General features: G+C 42.3%; 1 protein-coding gene across 14 annotated transcripts in view; it reads left to right on the forward strand.

Moving 5' to 3' along the window:
- kcnc2 (potassium voltage-gated channel, Shaw-related subfamily, member 2) overlaps nt 1-20,883 on the forward strand; it is a 62,753-nt gene that overhangs the window by 33,636 nt on the left and 8,234 nt on the right. For 4 of the 14 annotated variants that reach the window (XM_017438737.2, XM_017438744.2, XM_037976771.1 and 1 more), the window contains exons 2-3: nt 12,533-13,463; nt 16,421-16,603. In XM_017438737.2, coding sequence (XP_017294226.1) covers nt 12,533-13,463; nt 16,421-16,603 — 1,114 coding nt within the window. Of the gene's footprint in view, nt 1-12,532; nt 13,464-16,420; nt 16,604-16,865; nt 16,928-20,883 lie in introns of all 14 variants that reach the window. The other 10 variants (XR_003038288.2, XM_017438738.1, XM_017438739.3 and 7 more) reach the window with 4 other exon arrangements.

Here is a 20,883-nt window from a genome sequence, read left to right on the forward strand (position 1 = left end):
ATGGATGGATGGATGGATGGATGGATGGATGCATGGATGGATGGATGGATGGATGGATGGATGGATGGATGGATGGATGCTTAGAGGACATATTAGTACATTTTCTGGCAGGTTTTTCAATCATTACCATTTTTCCGTACATTAAACTAATGTCCTGCTAACTTCAGCTGATTATCTTAGCTTTTAGCTACTGTTATGCTAATCATAGTTCTGTTTTGCTTGTTTAAACATTAACATTTTACTTTCGGCTTCTTTAACAAACTTCAGCAAATCCTTCTGCACTCAGTTTAATGCACCGTTAAAGGAAAGCTGAAACATGCCATAATAAATAAATATTTCATCTCTTTTCATTATTCATCCTAACTGTGTGCCTCCCGTGGGTGGAGATAAGCACCGAGCCATACCTCATTGTTTCCAGGTGTTGGGGGGGGGGGGACTCTATGACTCCAAAGTTAATCAGTTGCAGATGGACATCTTGTAGTTGTTTCCTGAAAGTTTAATTGAAATTTGTCTATTTCTGAAATATTTTGCTAACAAACACCGTTGACTCCAAACAGTTAATTCTGAATAAAGGCGTTGTTGAGTCTTTATGTTGTGGATGACTTTCAGTAACTACCACACAGTATCTGTAAAATCGGCTGAGCTGTAGCCATTTTTTGTGTTTTCTTAAATAAGTTAAGCGTGGCAGCCATCTTGAATTGAGTTGACTCCAAATACATAAACAGGCACCTTGCACACAGGTTATCTGAAATTATTACTGACGACCTTTCACCTTTTGTGGTCCACATTTTACTGCCAGGTGTGAACGCTCTCAGCCATCCCTCCAGATGGATTTATGTTACCAGGTATGAACAGGACCTTACTGTTTTATTAAAAAGCCCTCAGGGGCGGATTTATCTGTACATCTGTTTTATGGTAACATCTGAAAAGGCAGCATGCGCAGAGGGCCAGCAGACTGCAGTTGTGTTTTGTCACTAGCTGTCCCTTCAGCATGTATTTAGTGTCCAAGTGTCTAACCGCCGGCTGCGTTCAGTTCTTTGAAAGGCAGAATGAGAGCAGGGAGCCTCGGGTACGAGTCTCAGCGCTGGCTGGAGATCACTGTTTTGTCGAAACACATCAGCGTTCGTGGCGGTCACGAGAGGTTTGCGTCCGATCCGCTCTCGTCTTCCGCCTCGGCCACCGATCGCGGGTTCCTCGTCACCATGACAACGGCGGCTTTCTCCTCTTGGTCTCGCAGTCGGCGCCGTGGCCCCGGAGTTGTCGGCGGATGGCAGTCTGCTGCAGGAATCAGCGAACACAAAGTGGCGAGTTTGTCTGTGTAACAGGGTTCTTTGCAGCTCATGAAGTTTCCATCACAGCCCACAGAGAAGCCTTTTCATGGCAAAATCTGCACATTTGGGTTTTTAATTTATGAGGTAACTAAATAATAAATGTCATTGTCATTTTTCTAGTGCAATAATTTACTAAAAACTAGTAAATGTAGTACATAAATATGTGATGAGTGGGTTTCTTTTGTTCTGAACACAACAAAAGACCAAATAATCCTGGTGAAAGCACAGGAAGTGGACTTTGATAAGGGATCGTTTTGTGGAAGTTTGAACGCTGACATTTTTATTGAAAATGTATTTAAACTCTTGGGATGAAGAAGAAGATTTGAGCAGATTGATGTTGTTTTTGTGTGTGTGTGTGTCCTGAAGAAGCCAGCTGTCTGTCAGACAGGAAGTTGATGCTGAAAACGACTACAAGTGTTGAATGGGCACAGGCAAGAAACTGGAATGGAAAAGGAAGTCATGAAGCACTTTTAGTACTTCCTCATCCTGGTTTCCATTTGCCTGTGGAATTGTTGTTGTCCCAAACATCTTCAGTGTTGCCTTCAGGTAACTGGCCTGCACTTGTTCCTCTTCTTCATCCACCCATCCACACACTGATGGTGGCAGGCTGACAGATGAGCCATCAGACTCTCTGACCACCATCTGTGTCTTACCCAGGGACACGACGGCTGAGATGGACGGAGCGGGGCTTCAAACCTGCAACCCGTCCTACGTTGAACCCCTTCAGCTGAGATCACCTAGCACTAGTCTGAATGACCTTCAAGTTTAAGTTCCATTCAGTTTGTCCAGTGGTTCATGGGAGAGTTTGCTAGCAGACACACACACATAAAGAAACAAACATCATCATCACCTGCCTTTTACCTTTCAGGGATAATAAATAAGTGATTCTCTTCTCTACTGACTAACATCAGAGGATGCCAAATAGAGTAATCTGGCTTTCCTTCAGCCCTTGGAGTCTTTGTGTAAATGAGTTGACAGTAGCTGGCAGGGATTCATGTGGCTTATCCAACTCCCCTCCTTCCCCCCCAATCCTGGCTTCACTCCCTTAAAGGGACAATGAATTATTCAAATTAGCATGCCTGGAAAATTCTGATAGGTTATTTTTAGCTCACGCATGTGGCTGGTCGACTGAAGCTCTGGATTTCGACGGGTTCCCTCGGTGTGCTGGCTGTCATGTCACAGCAAGCGGCGCGATGAAGACGGGGAGGAAAGAACGAGGGGGAACTGCCGATGTCTTTGGTTTTTATTTAGTTAGCAGTCATGGTTCGCTCTCTCCTGCTTATGTTAGTCAGTTATAGATGAAATCTGTCAAACTGACTGAGTTACATCCATTTTTCTGTTGGCTAATGTTGATGTTCTAAAATTCATCCGGGGGCCGAAGAGGAAGTTTGCTAACAGACTCTAACAAGCATTGATGTTTTTAAGCAATGAGGAGCCCTCAGAGCATGTGTTGTGTATAACTCTCAGCTATGACCACACCAAACATTAGTACAATGCATGTATAATTGACTGAACTATTTCCATTTTTGTGTTTTTTAAAGATTAGTCAGCTGTGGCAGTCATCTTTTATTTGGTCAGTCTCAAAAGTCAGTCACTTGGCAATCAAAGTGAATATTTCCAGAAAGTTTCAGTAAAATCTGCCCAGATATTTGGCTAACAGACAGAAAGCAGGTTCCAAATATGTGTTTGAGTTCAGTGTCAGCTGCTACCACATCAGTTTTTTGGTTGTTATCTGTAAAATTGACTGAGTTAGACATTTTTGTCCTTCTTAACGACAACTGGCCGCCATCTTAAATTGGGTTGACTTGAAAAGCAAAAACGTTATCATCTGCCTTCGCCTCCTGGTTGCAGGCGACAGCGAGGATGACCAAAAACAGAAGAAAAAAAAACAGCTGCTTTTAACAAATTCAAAGAAAAGGAGGCAGAGAGTGTGAAAAAGCGGGAAAACCCTTTGTCGTCTGCCAAATAAATACCGTCTGTTCTCCCTCCACCACCTCCACCGTTTCTTCACACTCGCAATTCACTGAGTTGAAGTGTCACAGAAAAGGGTGCCATTGCAATGGCAGCAGACGATTAAAATAAAAATGAAAGTGAAGCTCCGGGTCTGACGAAAAACCTCCTTTTGTTTGCGGTTTTAGGACAATTTATGAATCGTCTCCTGTTCCAACCTTTTCTCTGGGACTCATCACAGTTAATGAAAGAGAAATCTCCCAGCCTTATTCTCCGCAGAACGAGGAGGAGATGGAAATCAATTACTTGGCAGTTTAATTATGTATGCACGACGGTGGGTTTTAACCCTCCCGTGGCCTTCGGGTCAAATGGACCCGAAGCTACGAGGGCTTCAGAGGAACTACGCTGCGTAACGTTGGTTTAAACGCCGTCTAATTTTAGCTCCCCGTGCAGACATCCTGCCTGCACGCACCATGTTTCCTCAGCTATCACACAGCATGCCGGAGCACACGCAGCGAGCGAACGGCCTGGACTCCTGACAAGACGATCATCAAAACGTTCCTGGAAGCCCGGAGGACCGCTTATACGAGCCATCATCTCAAAAAGGACAGATGAGCTTTTAGTCAGTCCGACAGAACCTCAGTTTAAACGAATTAAAGGTTGCATAAAACACAGCACGTTGAGTTATACAGAAAACATATTCCTACTTCTTCAGCCTTAACACATTTTGTCAAATTACGACCACAAAGTACTTTACCATCATTTATGTGTCAGACCAACACAAAGTGGAATGTAAATGAGGCATGGGCTTTCAAGACATTTTGTGAATAAAAGTCTGCTGTAGACAACATTTCCAGGTGTTTAAACCTTCTGGGTTTCCTTCCACAAGCTGACAGAACTGCTGGAACTGAGGCAGGTTTGTCTGCCTACAAACTTTCTATGGAACTGAGATCTGGGCTTTTTGGTGGCCACTTCAAAACATTGACTTTGTTGTCTGTAAACTTTGTAACTAACTTGGCAGCCTGCTGAGGACAGTGGTGTCCTATCACATTAGTAAATGTTCAGTTTTACAGATGGAGACCTCAGATTTGACGTGGTAGTAGCTGAGAGTCACTCAAAACACTTTCTCTGAGTGTGAACATCGAGCTTATTGTTCATTTCCAGGTTGGACCAAAAACACTTCCAGTTCTGTCATTTCTCAACATGAGAAGATTAGCATCTGATGATTAACAGGTTTCTGTAGACATCGCCACAAACTGTCCAAACCCGAACCATCTGTCCTCTCCGTCCAAAATATGAACATTTTGGTCCTCAAAGGAGTGTCCCTTTGAGAGGGGGGTAAAGGAAGCCATTTATGTCAAAAAGGAGAAACCAGCTTTAGGCCTGATCCCCAGTCAGTATCACTCCAATCAACAGAGTGGCCCATCAGTGAGTCAGACAAACAAGGACTCTAATGACCCTCTATTGTTAGGAGAGTGAGAACAATCTGCAAGCTATCCAGTTTACATCACATCTCAGCTTTAAAAGCTCAACTCCACACTCTCTGTTTCTGAACTGAGAAAGCTCCTCGGATGAGAAGCGAAACGTCTTCAGCTACAGTTGTTTTCATCATCAACTTTATGTAGAGCTTTAACACCAGCCACAGCTGAAACAAAGTGCTGAACAACAGTAAGAAATAAAATAAGCATAAAAATAAAAAACTCCATTCCACTCGCAGGCTGTGGTTCTCGGGGGGCAGCAGGAACAGAGGGAGGGGCGGGGAACTGTCATCATGTCGCCAATCAGTGTCACTCTGTGGCGTTTTGTCAGCACCCCGGCTTGTAATCATGTGAAGACAAGGAGGGGGGTCACTTTGAAAAGACACAACACAGCTGAGTGACAGACACACAGCAGCAGACGGAGGGGAATCTCTGCCCGGGGGTCCGAGCTCTGTGTCTGTGGAAGAGCGAAGGCATCCACGTCTCCGCTTCAAAGCCCCGATTAGGCTACGAGACGAGAGAAATTATGATAACTGCAGAAACACTGAGTGCTGAGTAGCCTGGCTGAGAAGCCGAAACTGTTAAAACAAAGAGAACAGGAGCTAAAACGAGCAGCATGGAAGCCAAAAGCTATAAGTGCCAGAAGGTTAAAAACCCCAGAACCAACTAAAATGAGCCAAACAGGAGCTGAAAGCTTAAAGGAACAGAACGGTAGCCAAAAGCTAAAAGAGGCAGAACAGTAGCTAAATGTTAAATAAAAAGCTAAAAGAGGCAGAACAGTAGCTAAATGTTAAATAAAAGCTAAAAGAGGCAGAACAGTATCCAAACATTAAGAGAAGAATAAGAAGACAAATATTAAGAAAGTCTGCTGAAACAGAATTTAAAACAGAATTAAAAAGATCTCAGTATCTTCCTATTAGATCATTTATTTTAAATGAAGGACTTTAGCCCTTCTGATTTGTTCAAATTTAGCCCACAAACTGACTCTAAAACGTAGCAAATGTTATGAATAAGACCTAGTTTCAATTTTGTAAAACATGAGATTTTGTTTTTATGTTGTGAATTCACTTACAGGTAGTTTAAATATAAGACAAAGTTATCTTTTCTGTGTTCTTGTGAAGTGTCTTCAAATGGTGGACATTCTTCTGGGTCTTCATAATTGCAGCAACGATGTACTGATCAAAAGAAATGACTTTACAGACATAAGTTATTCTTGAACAGTGAGAGTTTATTCAAAATAACAGAGTTTGTGCCGAATCGGGACTTCTGGCCCAATCTGTGAAGATCCCCCGTTTCTCTGGGGCTGCTTGTTTTTATTAACCTTTACCACAGCCAGTTAGAGTAAAAAGACACCCACGTCCCACTGGGACGGACCTGTAGGATTCAAGTACATTCAATTCCATTTATGGTGATAAGCTAGGGTCTTCAGACATGCAACAGATAACTTTCCACATATGCAATCACTGCAGTAGCTTTTCGACAACGTGAGCGTAAGAGCCCACGATTCACTTCCTACGAAGGCGTTGTGGCTGAAGACAGTGTGTCTCAAAATGGGAGCTCAGGCCTCATGGCCTGATGGCACAGATGCAGACCAGTTACCTCACTTGTGCACAATATTCTAAATGCTTTTAACAATTCATGTGTCATTCTGTAGATTCAAGTTTTAGCATTTGTGACCATCTCCAATGGTGTCACCTACTCCTCAGCACCAACCCGCCTGTGCTGGCAGGCGAAGTTACCTGTTGAGTCGCACAGAAGTCCATTGTTCTTATCATCTGAGTCTTCCATCTGGGAAAAACAACACCAAATGTTTGTCTCTTTATGCTTTCACTTCTTCGATGACAATGATTCACACTCCATTAAGTAATAAAAATGACTCAGTTTCTCAAAAGTAACCCCTCAATCCTCGGCTTTTTTATGTCTTCCTTGTACTTTGAACAACAACTTTCTGTGTTTTATGAAGGTAGTATGGCTCTAATCTCATGACTGTGTTCTCATTTATTAAAATCATTCCAAACCAGCAAAGTAATGCTAAATGAAATAGAGTTAAGAATGATTCATTTCTTTTGGCTGATGAAGTTTTGTTACATTGTGAAAGGATAAAATTAGATAACACATTATTATTATTTTACAGATACATTTCTGGGTTTTTATCGCCTGCCGCCAAAGGCAAAAGGCTCGTAAAGTTTCTGCAAACATATCTGCGTGTGTGTTGGTTTGTCTGTAGAGTTATCAAAATAATTCATGAACCAGCGAACGAATCTTAAGTCCACTCTTATGCCCCTTTTCCACCGGCTCTAAAGGTCCCGGCTCCACTCTACTCGGCTTGCACAAAAATGGTTCCAGCTCGGTCTATTGACCGTAAATTTGGTGTCGTAGTTTCTTAAAGTGACTAAAAGCGCACAGTCTGAGTTCAGCTTAATTTAAACTTCAGGATTAACAGGTAGAGTTAACACTTAGTCTGGTAACAACTGGACAGATGTTTGCCTCAGCGAATGTCCTTCAGCAACACAAACATGACAAACACTGTCAGTTTTACAGATACTGGGCTAAGTCTGACGTGGGACTCAGCTGAACCCGTTCGCTGAGCGATGCTAACACAAAGCCAACCCATCACCTGAGCGTCTTTACCCGGTCTGTGCAGAATAACAACTGCTTGTAAGCTGCTGCTGAAACCTCACAAGGACCACAAGACGTCTGTTCAGGTTTTTCTCATTAGCATAAATGTCACAACCTTGCATTGCTTGAATTATGTTTGGTCACACACACAAGTGCTGTTAACTGGAGCTATTGATTTCCCTCAGCAGGTGTCTCATTAAGTCTCCTTCAGCTGAGGTCTTACTCTGTCTGACTGTAACAGGCTTTAAAAGGCTGTGTGTAACACAGGCCAGGGAAGCTGCAGTGAACAGTTATAGTTGGATAACTTTCCATTAAAAGAACGAGAACGTGTTTTTTGACTTTACAGATACCGAAGGAATCGAGGTCAGGTCCTCATGAAATGCAAACTGTTGTCAGGATTTGAGTATTTTGGGTTATTTTTTGAGTTTTTCATGTTTCTGTACATCTGTTTTATTTCTTATTTACCCTGTGTTTAGTTTATTTTACGTTCTTGTGTAGCTTTGCTCCCTGTGTCTTCTGTCATTATTCACTTGTCCTCAGCTGGCCACGCCCACCTGCACCTGTGTCCACTTCCTAATCACCCTGCATATAACCTGGTTCCCAGCTTCGTTTCTCAGCGGCTCATGCACCGACACAGAGACAAAGGAGACATAAAACAAGTCACCGGTTTACCTAACATGCTTGTTTCTGGAGGAAACCCACATATATATGAGGAGAACAGGTAAACTCCAGGTCAGGAGACAAACCAGCGACCTTCTTGCTGTGAGGCGGCAGCTCCAACCGCTGCACCACCTGACAAGATACAGTAAAATAATAAAAAAAATGAGGAGAAATATTTGTTCTAAAACAAGAAGGAGTCAATCTTTCATAATGGCAGCTGTATAACTGCTATGTTGCTTAAAACCAGACTTTAATGCCTCTAAGTTTAAAATATGGACTTTAAAGATAAACCAAGACAAGAAAATGAGGTTTGCTTCACCCTGTGGTTTTTATTGCTGTTTGATGGCCTTTATTGTCAGGATCTGGGTGTTTTCTTTCATTATTTTGTTTCTTATGCTGCTCCCTGTTCCGTCAGTCACTCTCCCTCAGCAGTGAGCCAGTTAGCCACGCCCACTTCACCTGTTCCCTGTTACCTGTCGCTCCAGCTGCAGTCAGTCTCCCCCCCAGCCTTTATATTCAGTCAGGTCCTCTCCTTGGGTCTCCCTGCGAACTCCTTGTGATTCTGATTACGGGTTTTGTAGTTTTGCTGCTACGTGAGTCTTTGGTTTTAGTTTTGAAGATGAGTCTGAGTTCCTCCCCGTCAAACCTGATACTTAATTATAACACAACAGTTAAACATAAAACAGTCCACAGTTTTTATGACAACCAGACACAGTAAAACCGCTCGGTGGTGCAGAGTTTTCCTCACAAGTCAACAGGTGGAGTTATAATTTAATTTATATTACCACTATCAGTGCTCCGGCGACCTGCAGACCAAAGGTATTCACACCAATGCCTCTGTGCTTAAAGATGTAAGAAAATAAAGAATCTATGGAGCTGCAGGTCACTGACTGTTGACAGGTTTCTGACACTCGCTGCACTTCTTATATTTCATTGTCTGTGATTACCGTGTCACTTTATCAGTGGTGTCAGCGTCCAGGCCGACTGGCTCTGATGGCGCGAAGCCAAAGACAGATGCAGTCGCCCCGGAGGACTGAGACTGTTTGATGTGGCATTTTGCGGGTGTTTAATCCCGTGGCAGAGTTCCAGCAGGCGACAGAGACGTCTGGGGAAAAAGATGGGATCATAAGTTGAGACGGTGACAACAAGCGGGACAGAATGGATGTTTCAGCTCCGCGTTAACATTTTAAAGGCCTGGTCCAAGTGATGTTCTGTTATCAGTTGTTAGTACCTTAACACTTAACGTGACACCACGATCCACATGACCCATAAGTCGGTCTGATATAAGAATATTTTCACAAATAAACAGTCTCTTCATGTAGTTGAATATCGGCATATGGTACCTTGCTGCAGTAATCAATAATAAATGTTCTGTGCACGAGGCTTTAGATGCCTGATTGTGAGGCGCACACACACACAAGTTTGGACTCTGAAGCGTCCGCCTGAGTCATCATCAGAGTCTTTTCTCGCTTTGAATGTGATGAAATAAATGGCGTTAAAAACGGGGCTAAATTAGATCGGCATTGTTCAGAGATGGGCTGTCTTGGCTCCAGCTGCTCCATGCTGCAGAGAGCAGGATGTGGTTACAAGCATGTGCCTCCTGCAATCACATGGTAGGTTAGTGCTTTTGAAATTTTTATGTCTATTATAAATAACACTCTGTGTGCGTTCAGCTCCCGTAGGCCGTCGTACACTAAGAGAAGATATATCTTTATTCTGTCCAAGTAAACAACGAAATCACTGCTCAGCACGAGGCGGCAGCGGTTCAGGTGTTCGTCACAGGACGAAAACCGAGGGACTGAACTCAGACAGGAACAGTTTGAAGCTGGGAAACTGTTACCTAATAATAGACGTGGAGTTTGAGGCATTAATATTCTACAAAGTGACACATTTGTTACAAATTAAAAAGAGAAATATAACATGGACTTAAACATTCACAAACTTTGCCATGACATTCAAAAATGAGCTCATCCCGTTTCCACGGACCATCGCTCAGATGATTCTGCATTTTGATTGGAAAGCCACACACCTGTCTATATTAGGTCCCACAGGTGAGCACAAATCAAGCCATGAAGACCAAGGCAGGCCTGCATTGAGGCACAGATCTGAGGAAGGGGTACAGGATAATTTCTGCAGCATTGAAGGTCCCAATGAGCTCAAGTTTGGAGCCATCAGGACTCTTCCCATTGTGGACCATCCAGTCAATCTGTGCAAGTACCCCATACCAACATCGAAGCACGGCGGTGGCAGCATCATGCTGTAGAGCTGCTTTTCTTCAGCTGGAAGTGGAGTTTAATTCGACGGAATGATGCAAAGTCCCAAAACCTGTTTATTTTGGCCCAAAACCTTCAGGTGTCTGCTAGAGATGAAGAGGAATTTCATTTTTTATTTTTTCAAAATGGGAACAACCTCTAACTAAAATACAAATCAACAACAAAACAAAAAATGGTCTCACTAAAAGAAAATTAAAGTTTTAGAACTGGGTACGTCTCCTTTCTAAGAAGACTTGAGGCTAAAATTAAATCAGGAGCTGCTTCAACTAAGTATAACTTTCATTGTGTGCACATTTATGCAGCAATCTTTGTGATTTCTTCCTGCAACTTATATATATTTCCCCCCAGTACTTATGTTTTAAAATGTTTTATCAAGGTTCAATTCTTTTACATACCCACTGGATTTCACCTTTAGATAACAATATTTTGCTCCTGTGATAAAAGGAACATTTCTAGATCCGCAGATCAGTTCTTTTTTTATTCCTGTCAAATGTTCCCTAATCTCCCGAAGCGTCTGACCGTGAGGCAGAAAACAAGCAACGCAGCATCCAGCTGGCTACAGATAAAAGCCGTCCTTCTGTTTTACTCATCCTGTGCGTGGAAAGGAGCGTTCCAGACCGAAGTCAGGCAGACACAGCAGTGCCTACGTAAAGGGTCCTCTGGGGTGCGTTTGTAGACGCTTTCTGAAAAAGATGCGTTTTACTTTATGAGCTCCGGACGAGGCAACATGGAGAGACACGGTGATGCTATTAATTAACTATTGGGTCAAATCTTACTGCCACAGGGAGGATAAAGAGGCATGAAACTCAGTCAAAGAGCGACAACACCACTTATACCATCGTGTTGGGTAAAGAGTACATTTATTAGTCCCTCACAAGACAGTCATCATCATAAACTAATAAAACTCTGTCTGTATGTGATATAAAACAGCCGACTCAGACACCAGTCAATCATTATATTGTGTTGAGTGGATGTTTCCTCCTGGTAATAAAAGCGGTGTGGCTCCTTTAAGAGTCAGCACAGAGAGAGAGAGCGCAGCAGGGAGAGGGACCGAGCTCGTGTGGGAGCAGAAGAAAATTACATGTAAAACATTGATTTCTATCAGTAAATGTAGTTGAGGCTGCAGTAACAGAAACACAAGCTGCCTGAGTTTGTTTTCCTGCTGATGTGTAAAGAAATAAAAAGGGTTTGCAGGTTGCAGCTTTGGCCTCTTGTCAGGGTCAGAAACTAAGACAGCAGAGAAAAAGTGGTTCTGTCACATTGCCATGGAGTTCTCTAAATGTGCAAAGCAAAAAAAAAAGGTAGTTTTCAAAGATGAGTGACTGACTGTGAGTGCGTTCTCTGCAGTAAGCAGGGACTCCATCTGGCAGCAACCTTTGTGCAGAGATTTAGGCAAACAGAGACATTGTTTCCCTCCAGGTTTACTCTGTATTTGAACTGTGTAACTTTTACCCGAATCATTATGATGTTGTTTTTAATGTTTTGTTTTGTTGTGATATGTATTTTGAATGGTTCTCTATATATATTCTATATTTTTACTTACCTTCGTGTCATCAGCCTGCCCGTTCACTGCAGAACTCACAGAAGACTTTGTTGACTTTCAAGAAGCTCAAACTGACAAACAGCTTTTTCTGATTGCTAAACGAGCAGATTTTCACACTCAACCTACTACGCTCTTTCTCCGTTTGCCTCCCACAACCCGTCCGCTGTTATGCACTGCCTACTGAGCGCTGAAAAACTTGTTTCACGCTCTGCCTTGCTTTCGGATTGCATGACTCACACGCTCTCAAAATATCATCGCCACTATTTGGGTCACCCTGATTCTGAACTGTGTGTGCACTCTACTACGTGTCTTTACTACCCTGAGATCGTCACGTTACCTGAGACATTTAAAGGCTAAAAACAAATGATTTCACTTTATTAAAGCTGCTCAGCATCACACCACTGTTTACACCTGCAGACATTGAAGAATCTTGGATTTTTCACTACTTTGTGTTGGTCTGTCACATAAAATCTCAGTGAAATAAGTTTGTGGTTGAAATGTGACAACATGAATCTTTCAAGGAGCTGTTTAAAAATAGCTGTAAAGGAGCTGTAAAAATACAGTAAATTGGTTTCTGAAAAAAGTACACATATATATGTGTTAATAGATATCAAGTCTAAGTCTTTTAAATGAGATTGACTGGAAGTAATGTGTGTTTTTGTCTCTTCTCTTCTTCAGTTCATTGCCTTTGCATCCTTGTTCTTCATCCTGGTCTCCATCACCACCTTCTGCTTGGAGACTCACGAAGCTTTCAACAAAATCATCAACAAGACGGACGTACGGAATAGCAGCGGGCACGACTCAGGACCCCAGTATGAAATCGAAACGGATCCTGCACTCACATACGTGGAGGGTGTTTGTGTCTTCTGGTTCACCATTGAGTTCCTCGTGCGTGTGACATTCTGCCCCGTCAAGTTGGAGTTTGTTAAGAGTGTGCTCAACATCATTGACTTCGTGGCCATCCTGCCCTTCTACCTGGAGGTAGGGCTGAGTGGCCTGTCTTCAAAAGCTGCCAAGGATGTGCTGGGTTTCCTCAGGGTGGTGCGGTTTGTTCGCATACTGCGTATCTTCAAGCTAACGCGCCATTTCGTGGGGCTGAGGGTGCTTGGCCATACGCTGCGGGCCAGCACCAATGAGTTTCTGCTGCTCATCATTTTCCTGGCGTTGGGAGTGTTAATTTTTGCCACCATGATATATTACGCTGAAAGAATTGGAGCCAAGCCCAATGACCCTACAGCTGCCCTCCACACCAAGTTTAAGAATATTCCCATTGGGTTTTGGTGGGCTGTGGTAACCATGACTACGCTTGGCTATGGCGACATGTATCCAGAGACCTGGTCGGGCATGGTGGTGGGTGCGTTATGCGCTCTGGCGGGCGTGCTGACGATAGCCATGCCTGTGCCCGTCATTGTCAATAACTTTGGAATGTACTACTCTCTGGCCATGGCCAAGCAGAAGCTGCCCAAGAAGAGGAAGAAACACATCCCTCAGGCGGTGCAGGGGGGCTCACCAACCTACTGCAAAGCCGATCTCAACACCACGTGCAACAGCACTCAAGGTGACCTGTGCCATGTTAAAGGAAGCAGGGTGCTCGAACGCAACCGTTCAGGTAAGTGGCTGCAGCAGTTCATTTATGTGGAGGCAACAAGTGACCTGATCTTGGATAAAAAGCTCCTAAATGGATAGTTTTTCTTTTTTGAAGTGACGTTCTGGTAAATAGTTATCAGCGGTGATTACCTTATCAGTTGGAGGAAAAGACAGAAGTCTTCATAGAAAAAGGCTAAAGGTTTGCCAAACAGGGACCCTTTTTAAATAGTTTATCAAGGCTTATGAAACTTGGTGAAAGAGCACTCCATCAGCGAATATTAAACCTCTACACTTTTGTATCACACCATTTGTTTTGTTCCTCGCTGTTTTCTCAGCTGAGCAGCATTCGTGTTACTACGCGACTGTCAGTCTCCCGAGGCTGCAGAACGTATCAGACCGTCTGATCTGATCCCTGGTTGGTCTAAAAGGTTTACTCAACTCCTGATACAGTCAACAACCTCAGGAAACTGACGCTGACGCAGCAACACGGTTGTTGTTGGGCTGAGGAAACAGAGACAAACTGAACAAACTGTCCTGCAGACATGCAGAGGCTTAATTTTAGTGAATGTAGCGTTCGTTTTGAGAGACAGCCTGAAAAACAACATCAAATGGGCCCTTGGTTAGCCAGACATTAGCCTAGCCTAGCCTGGATGATGACTTCCGCCCCTTTTTCTTTTGTTCTTTTATTTAACCTTTTAGTCATACAGGTAGGACCAGGGGTGTTCAGTCCTGGTCCTCAGGGCCTCCATCCTGCAGGTTTTACCTGTTTCTCTGCTCCAACACACCTGATTCAGAGGTTAAATCACCTCTTCATGTTCTGCAGAAGCCTGTTAATCACCTGTTGATTCAGATCAGGTGTGTTGGAGCAGAGAAACAAGTAAAACCTGCAGGATGGAGGCCCTGAGGACCAGGATTGGACACCCCTGCTTTAAAGGAACCAATGAAAAGTTGCTGTTAAAAAGCTGGATGGGTGTCTAAAGTAGCTCAGGATGATAAGAATTCAGAGTAGAGCTTGTTTATTTGTTTATTTGTTTTTTTTCTGTTTTAACCTGTTAAACCTGCCTCAGTAATTCACTCGGACATGTCTGATGTTGATGGAAATCAGCGCTGAAGTTGCTGTACAAGCTTTATTTAAATTCTAGGTCTGAGATCTGCAGTGAGTAGACAATCCGCCTGTTTCTTGGGTCTCAGAACCGTATATTTACTATGACCAGGATCATTTCTGTCTCGACTGAACAAACGAACATTATCAGTCTGATTTAGTTGTGTCTGGTTCTTTTCCAGGTTTAATGTCTAAGACACCAAACTTACAAATATAGTAGGTTATTACAGAGAGTCAGTGTTGAAATTTTTGTTTTAACAATAATTAAAGTAAGATAAACCATTTGCCAATAGCATTATTAGCTCTTTTTCATAAAAATAGGAAATAAATAGATTATTCATATTATCAAATTAATAATATGAAAAATATTTTTGCCACGCTACATAATTTTATGCTTTTCATCACATTTTCATTGTCAGCATGGTAAAGATTGTTTGTCTATAAGAGCTTTAAGTTGTCCTACAATCAACTTTACAGTATAATGTTAATCATTTCTATATAACAGAGGATAGAAAACTGTTTTTTATTCCTTCATGAGTATTTTTGCAAGAATGCTGACTTCACAAAACATTTAAAATCTGCGTCTGCTTCCTAAACAAAGCCCAAAAATTGATGATTTCTTTGTTGAAATAGTGATTCTTGGCAACAAGTCTGACATTGTTGGAAGGCCTGTTTATTTTAGGCAAAAACACTTTGAAATTTGTTGGTAATTATTTCATTTTTACCTGAAGTTTTCTTTTATGAACAAGTGACACAAAAGACAAATACAGAAACACATTTTCTTCTGTTTGCTTTGTTTGTTAGAAATCAATCAGTGCTGCTGTAGGACTTTAAACAAAAGGAGTTAATCTTTCCTGGAAATGATTGTTTTAAAGAGAAATTGACCTCCAGTGTCAAACAGAACCGATTAAAAACACATAAAAGAGCCACATTTATGACATCTTCCATCATTGGCTTCATTTCCATCCTTTCCTTTTCTGCAGAAATGGATGGAGTTTCACCTTTATCCACTCAGACTTTATCATCCTTCTTCTGTGGAAGTGACAGAAAAATTTAACTCTGTTCTTTCACTTTATTTGATATAAGCCCTTTTTGACATCAGTCTTTATAGAAGCAGTGTCATGTGGTCATTTCTTTAATAATAGTTGTTAAGCTTAAGTGACAATGGAGCTTTATCTCTGTGGAAACACCATCCGACCCTGCTACACAATGGTGTGGGACATTTAGACCATGCTTTTTATGTAGGAGAGTGTCAAAGCACCAAAATCTGACAGCTGAGATGATAATTACTACCCCAGTTCCTTTCAACATTAGAAACAGCTCTTTATGGAATCTGGTCCTTTTTGAAATGATGTTCTGTTATCAGACATCAGTCACAGAAATCCTCCAAACCAGGACCTGGTTTATATCCTTTTTCAGGCTTAGAAAACTAAAATATTACACTCGTTTGGTTCAGAAAACAGCGACAAGCTAAACAAACCATGTCATGCAAAAGTGTAGAAGTTTATTGTTAGCTAATGTAGCTGTTTTTTCACACCTGTTTTTGAGAAATAGTTGTTCTTATTATGGCCTTTTCATTCATACTCCAGTTGTTAAGGTACTTCCTACTGATAACTGACAAACAGGACCAGTCTGTCCGTTCAAACTCGTTTATTTAGAAAGGAGATATTTGGATTTATGTATTGGAACAAGAGGCTAAAAGCTGTCTGAAAATCAAAACTGTGCGTACCACAACAACACAGCGGTTCTCTTCCATCCCAGTAAGCGTAACGTTCGAAGTAAAGACAACAAGGAATGAAGAATGAAGACACCTGCTGGTTCAGCCTCCGTTTGAATGCTGTATTTTAATGGTTGTCATGTTTTTGCTCCTCTCACAGTTCTGTCTGCAGACTGCAGTGGCGGCAGCGACCTCAGCCTGTCTCCGGAGGAGACGGTCCCCATGCGAAGGTCCAGCACCCGGGAACAGGACCGCCGGACTGGGGGGACGTGCTTCCTCCTCGCTGCTGCTGACTACAGCTGCCCTGCAGATGGAGGGATGAGAAAAACAGGTAACTGCTTGTGTAAGTTCAGCTGCTTTTCTACATCATTTATTTCAGCCTAGATTGTTATTTTAATCAACTTACTGTTTCAGCTGTTTGTTAAAGATGCATTTCTGTGATTTAGAAGCGACCGATGTCTCAGTCACTTAGAAGTTCCTTTTTTCATGTTTTTTGTTAGACATTTAGCCACAACATTATAGATTAGGAAAAGGTTTGAAACAATAACAGAAAGTAGGAATGCAGTGGTCAGTGTGAATCCTCATCAGCTGATCCATGTCCTAAGTGACAGGTACACCAGCATCTCTGAGGGGAGGAAGGCTGTTTGTTCAGCACTAGTCAGTTCAGGTAACGTAACAACACACGCCACCATCTTTCTGACACTTCTGAGGGTCCGACTCAGAACTGTTGCTTCTTCATAATTTATTCATGTTTTCTTTTTGCTTGGAAACATACGAATAAATCTTTGACCCAGCATGTGTTTTTTTAATCTTTTTAAGCTGTTGCCACATTCGTTGCCCATCTGCAACAGCGAGATAAATTGTCTGCTAAGGTTTGCCTCAAAGGCAACGATACACCAGGAGATATTTTACCGTTTCTTTTGTTTTTTTACTACAGTTTGACATTTTTAGGTGTTTTTCTGCTAAAACCTAAAAACATTCAGATAAGTTTACCAACGTTTTAAATCTGACATTAAAACTGAGTCTTGTCTTCTAACACTTATATTAGAGAAAAAAATAAAGGTTTAAATGTCTAATACAGCCTGGTGCTTGTTGGGTACATACCTATTACTACAGGGGTACCTGGTACTTATACCTTACAGCAGGGGTCTTCAATCCTGGTCCTCAGGGCCTGCATCCTGCAGGTTTTACCTGTTCCTCTGCTCCAACACACCTGATCTGAATCAACAGGTGATTAACAGGCTTCTGCAGAACAAGAAGAGGTGATTTAACCTCTGAATCAGGTGTGATGGAGCAGAGAAACAAGGAAAACCTGCAGGATGGAGGCCCTGAGGACCAGGACTGGACACCCCTGGCTTACAGGGAACATACTCTGTAAATACCATGTATCTGGTACTTGTTGGGCATGTACTATGTAAGTACTAGGTACATACCCAGTACATATCAGGTGCATACCTTATAGTAGGGGTGTCAGACTCCGCTCCTCGGGGGTCGCTCTCCTGCATGTTTTAGACGTGTTCCTGCTTTAAAACACCTGGTTTAAATGGACGACTTGCTGCTGTGCTCCTGGAGAAGCTGATAATTTGGTGAGGAGGTGATTAAACCATTTGAATCAGGTGTGTTGGAGCAGAAACACCTAAAACCTGCAGGACAGCGGAGCCTCGAGGCCTGGAGTCTGACACCTGTGCCTTATAGGTACTGGCTATGTACAGTGGTATGTACCAGCTGTGTACCTGGTACTTACATGGTATGTATCTAGTACAGGCTACTTATAGGAAATGTACTGGGTACATACTGTGTAAGTGCAACAGCCTTGCACAAACAGCTGATTTTATAGGTGTTTTTTAGCGGTGTGTGATGACATTAAATGATCTTCGTCAGACCTAAGGGGCCTTTTTTTAGAAAAACCTTTTTTATTTTATCTCAAGCAACTTGAGGCATTAATGTTGTGATAATCTCACAGGCAAACTGCACGTCTCAACCCTCGGCTAATTGCTTTTTAAAAGGACTTAGCTGCCTCTCCAAAGGGTTGTCCGAACATCCTGCACTTAGTGCTTTTGCACACTTTATTGCCACTACATTCTGCACAATGACCTTCCTAAACTTATCTTCAGCTCTCATTTTACTAGACTTTGAATAAAAGCTAGTTGTCCTTGAAGGTAGTTTCTCTCTGAGCTGCAGCTGTTGGTGACTAGTTGGTGAAGGAAGTCTCCAAAATGTCTCGAAACATCTCAGATTCCTCTCGTGAGTCTCAGACGCTCTTGAGTTTTGAATGTGTTCAAAAGAGTTAATTCTAAAATAGTCACAGAGTTGCCTCGGGCCTCTCAAGCCCTTCTCCGTTATGTTGACACCTGATGATGTCCTGGTCTAAAACTCGTGTTCATTGTAAATAATTACTAAAAACTGCTCTGCACATATTCATTCCTCCAGCAGAGGAAACATGGGGTCTAAAGTGGGCCGATGTAGGATGAAGGCGGAGGTGGGCAATGAAGCAAAGAATACAATTCTGCAAACTGTGCACACAAAAAAGGCCATGACTTTCACCATCACTCAGAGTTTGTTGGAAAATTAGCTTATTTCTCCCAGTGTTGAGTCTCCAACAGCTGCAGCCAAGTGAGATGCTACCTTTAGGTTTACTTGTGGACCTTATTCTGAAATTTAGGCAACGCTGAAGGTTTCTCACGCTGGCTATTAAAAGAATTAAATTGGTCTCAGCCTTCTGAAGGTCTCAGCCCTCGGCTTAGTGTAGGTCACCTTGGCCACCAGGTGTGCTCCTCCCACCTGTGCTACCTGTAGACGCTGATCCATGGCATAAACAGCCACGGTTTAGTTTACAGTTTCCTTGGAGGTGGATGTAGTACGGTAACGAGGCAACATTTTTCACCTGCTGGTCGGCATGCCGCATTCATGTTCCAGCTGCTTTGGCTTGCTTGTTTATTTTGGACCGACACACATTGTGCTGATAATTAAATGAGAGTATCAGAATCATCATCATCAGTATGTGCCACTTGGACGAGCAGTCCGTAATATCTGACACAGTTTATATGTTCATGTTTTATTAATGTGTGTTTCAGTGTGAATGAACAGTTATCTTACTTATGCAATAACTAGGGATGTCCCTTCAAGATTTCTTTAGTCCCTGATAACAATTCAACTTATTTTAAAAATGGTTCAGCTGATCTGACACAGGCTTGCAGATTTCAGACCATAAGTTCATTAAAGCTGTTAAAATCAGTGCCATCTTATGCCCGACACCTCAGCAGCTCTACAGCGTTGCTGCAAATGAAACCTGTGTTCGTTCATCCTCAGGTATTTGGGGAAAGATATGCAAACTTTATTAGTGTTGTGTCGATTATCTAGTGTTGAGCCGGTGGGACACTCCTCTGCTCCAAACTTTAGCTTTAAGAGTTAGCTGCGGTTCTCAGCTGATTTTAAACGTCTGAATAAATGTTACTGAGTCCCATTAGGGAAAAAGTTAGGATGTGTTTTAGCAAGATCCCAAGTTGTTTTTTTTCTTTTTTCTGAGATGTTGCAAAGGTTTTTAAGTAGAACATGCGTGGGGTTGTGCCGAGGTAATCATCACCGACGGAATCTGTCATTGGAAGCGTGCACAAAGCAGGAACAGTTGACTAAAATAAGAGACCTGCAAATAGTAGAGGAATAGTAGGGTTAGTAGTGTTTCTGAAAACCATGGAGGCAGTCTTTGGACAGAAGGACTTAAAATCTCAGAGGGTTCTAAACGCACCACGCTGCTCGCTTTGCTCCTCCTCCTTGTCGGTAAACAGGAAGCCAGGGAATTTCCTTTGACAACCTGATGGACACGCACAACAACAAATAAGCTTCTTCCTCGTTGCTCTCCCATCAACGAGAGCCGAACTTGAGCGTGGTGCCGGTTTCCCCCAGAAAACTGCCTCCAGGGGCGTTAAGTCTTCTGTTCTGCCAGAATCTGCCCAATGAAAATAATGGACAGAGAGTAACAAACATCAAAGTGTTTTGATTCTAAAAAAGACAGATAACTCCTGTGATTGCTTTATTGAAGATAAGTGTTTCTGGCAGCTTTAAGCACCGACTCCAATCAGAAAACACCAGGATTACAAGTGTCGCTGGTTGCATGTTTTAAAACCTGCAGACGTCACTGCGGCGGCTGCCATACCGCGTCCTGGCTGACGTAAACCCAAAGATGGGAGCTAATCCAGCACCTACAAATGAAAAATGCTTTTATTTTTTGTTCAATACTTGCGATTGGCTCGGGACATCCCTGGTAATAAGTAGGATTTAGTTTGGAAGAAAATACTAATGATGATGCTATCAGATATTGCTTTTTTCCCAGCCTTACTAATCCAGGAATAGCAATGTGTTGAATGTATTTAGTTAGATTTTTTTGCCAAATTTACATTTTTATAACAAGTGTTTTTCAACAGAAGAGCTGCTGTGGAGGTTTCATCCACCTGATTGGTGGAGTGTGTGAATGAAGACATTTTTGATGAAATCGTAATAATGACAGATTACAGGTGCTGGTCATAAAATTAGAATATCATGAAAAAGTAGATTGATTTCAGTAATTCCATTTAAAAAGTGAAACTTGTATATTATATTCATACATTACATACAAACTCATATATT

The sequence above is a fragment of the Kryptolebias marmoratus genome, linkage group LG1 (genome assembly GCF_001649575.2).
Source record: "Kryptolebias marmoratus isolate JLee-2015 linkage group LG1, ASM164957v2, whole genome shotgun sequence".
NCBI classification, from domain to species: Eukaryota; Metazoa; Chordata; class Actinopteri; order Cyprinodontiformes; family Rivulidae; genus Kryptolebias; species Kryptolebias marmoratus.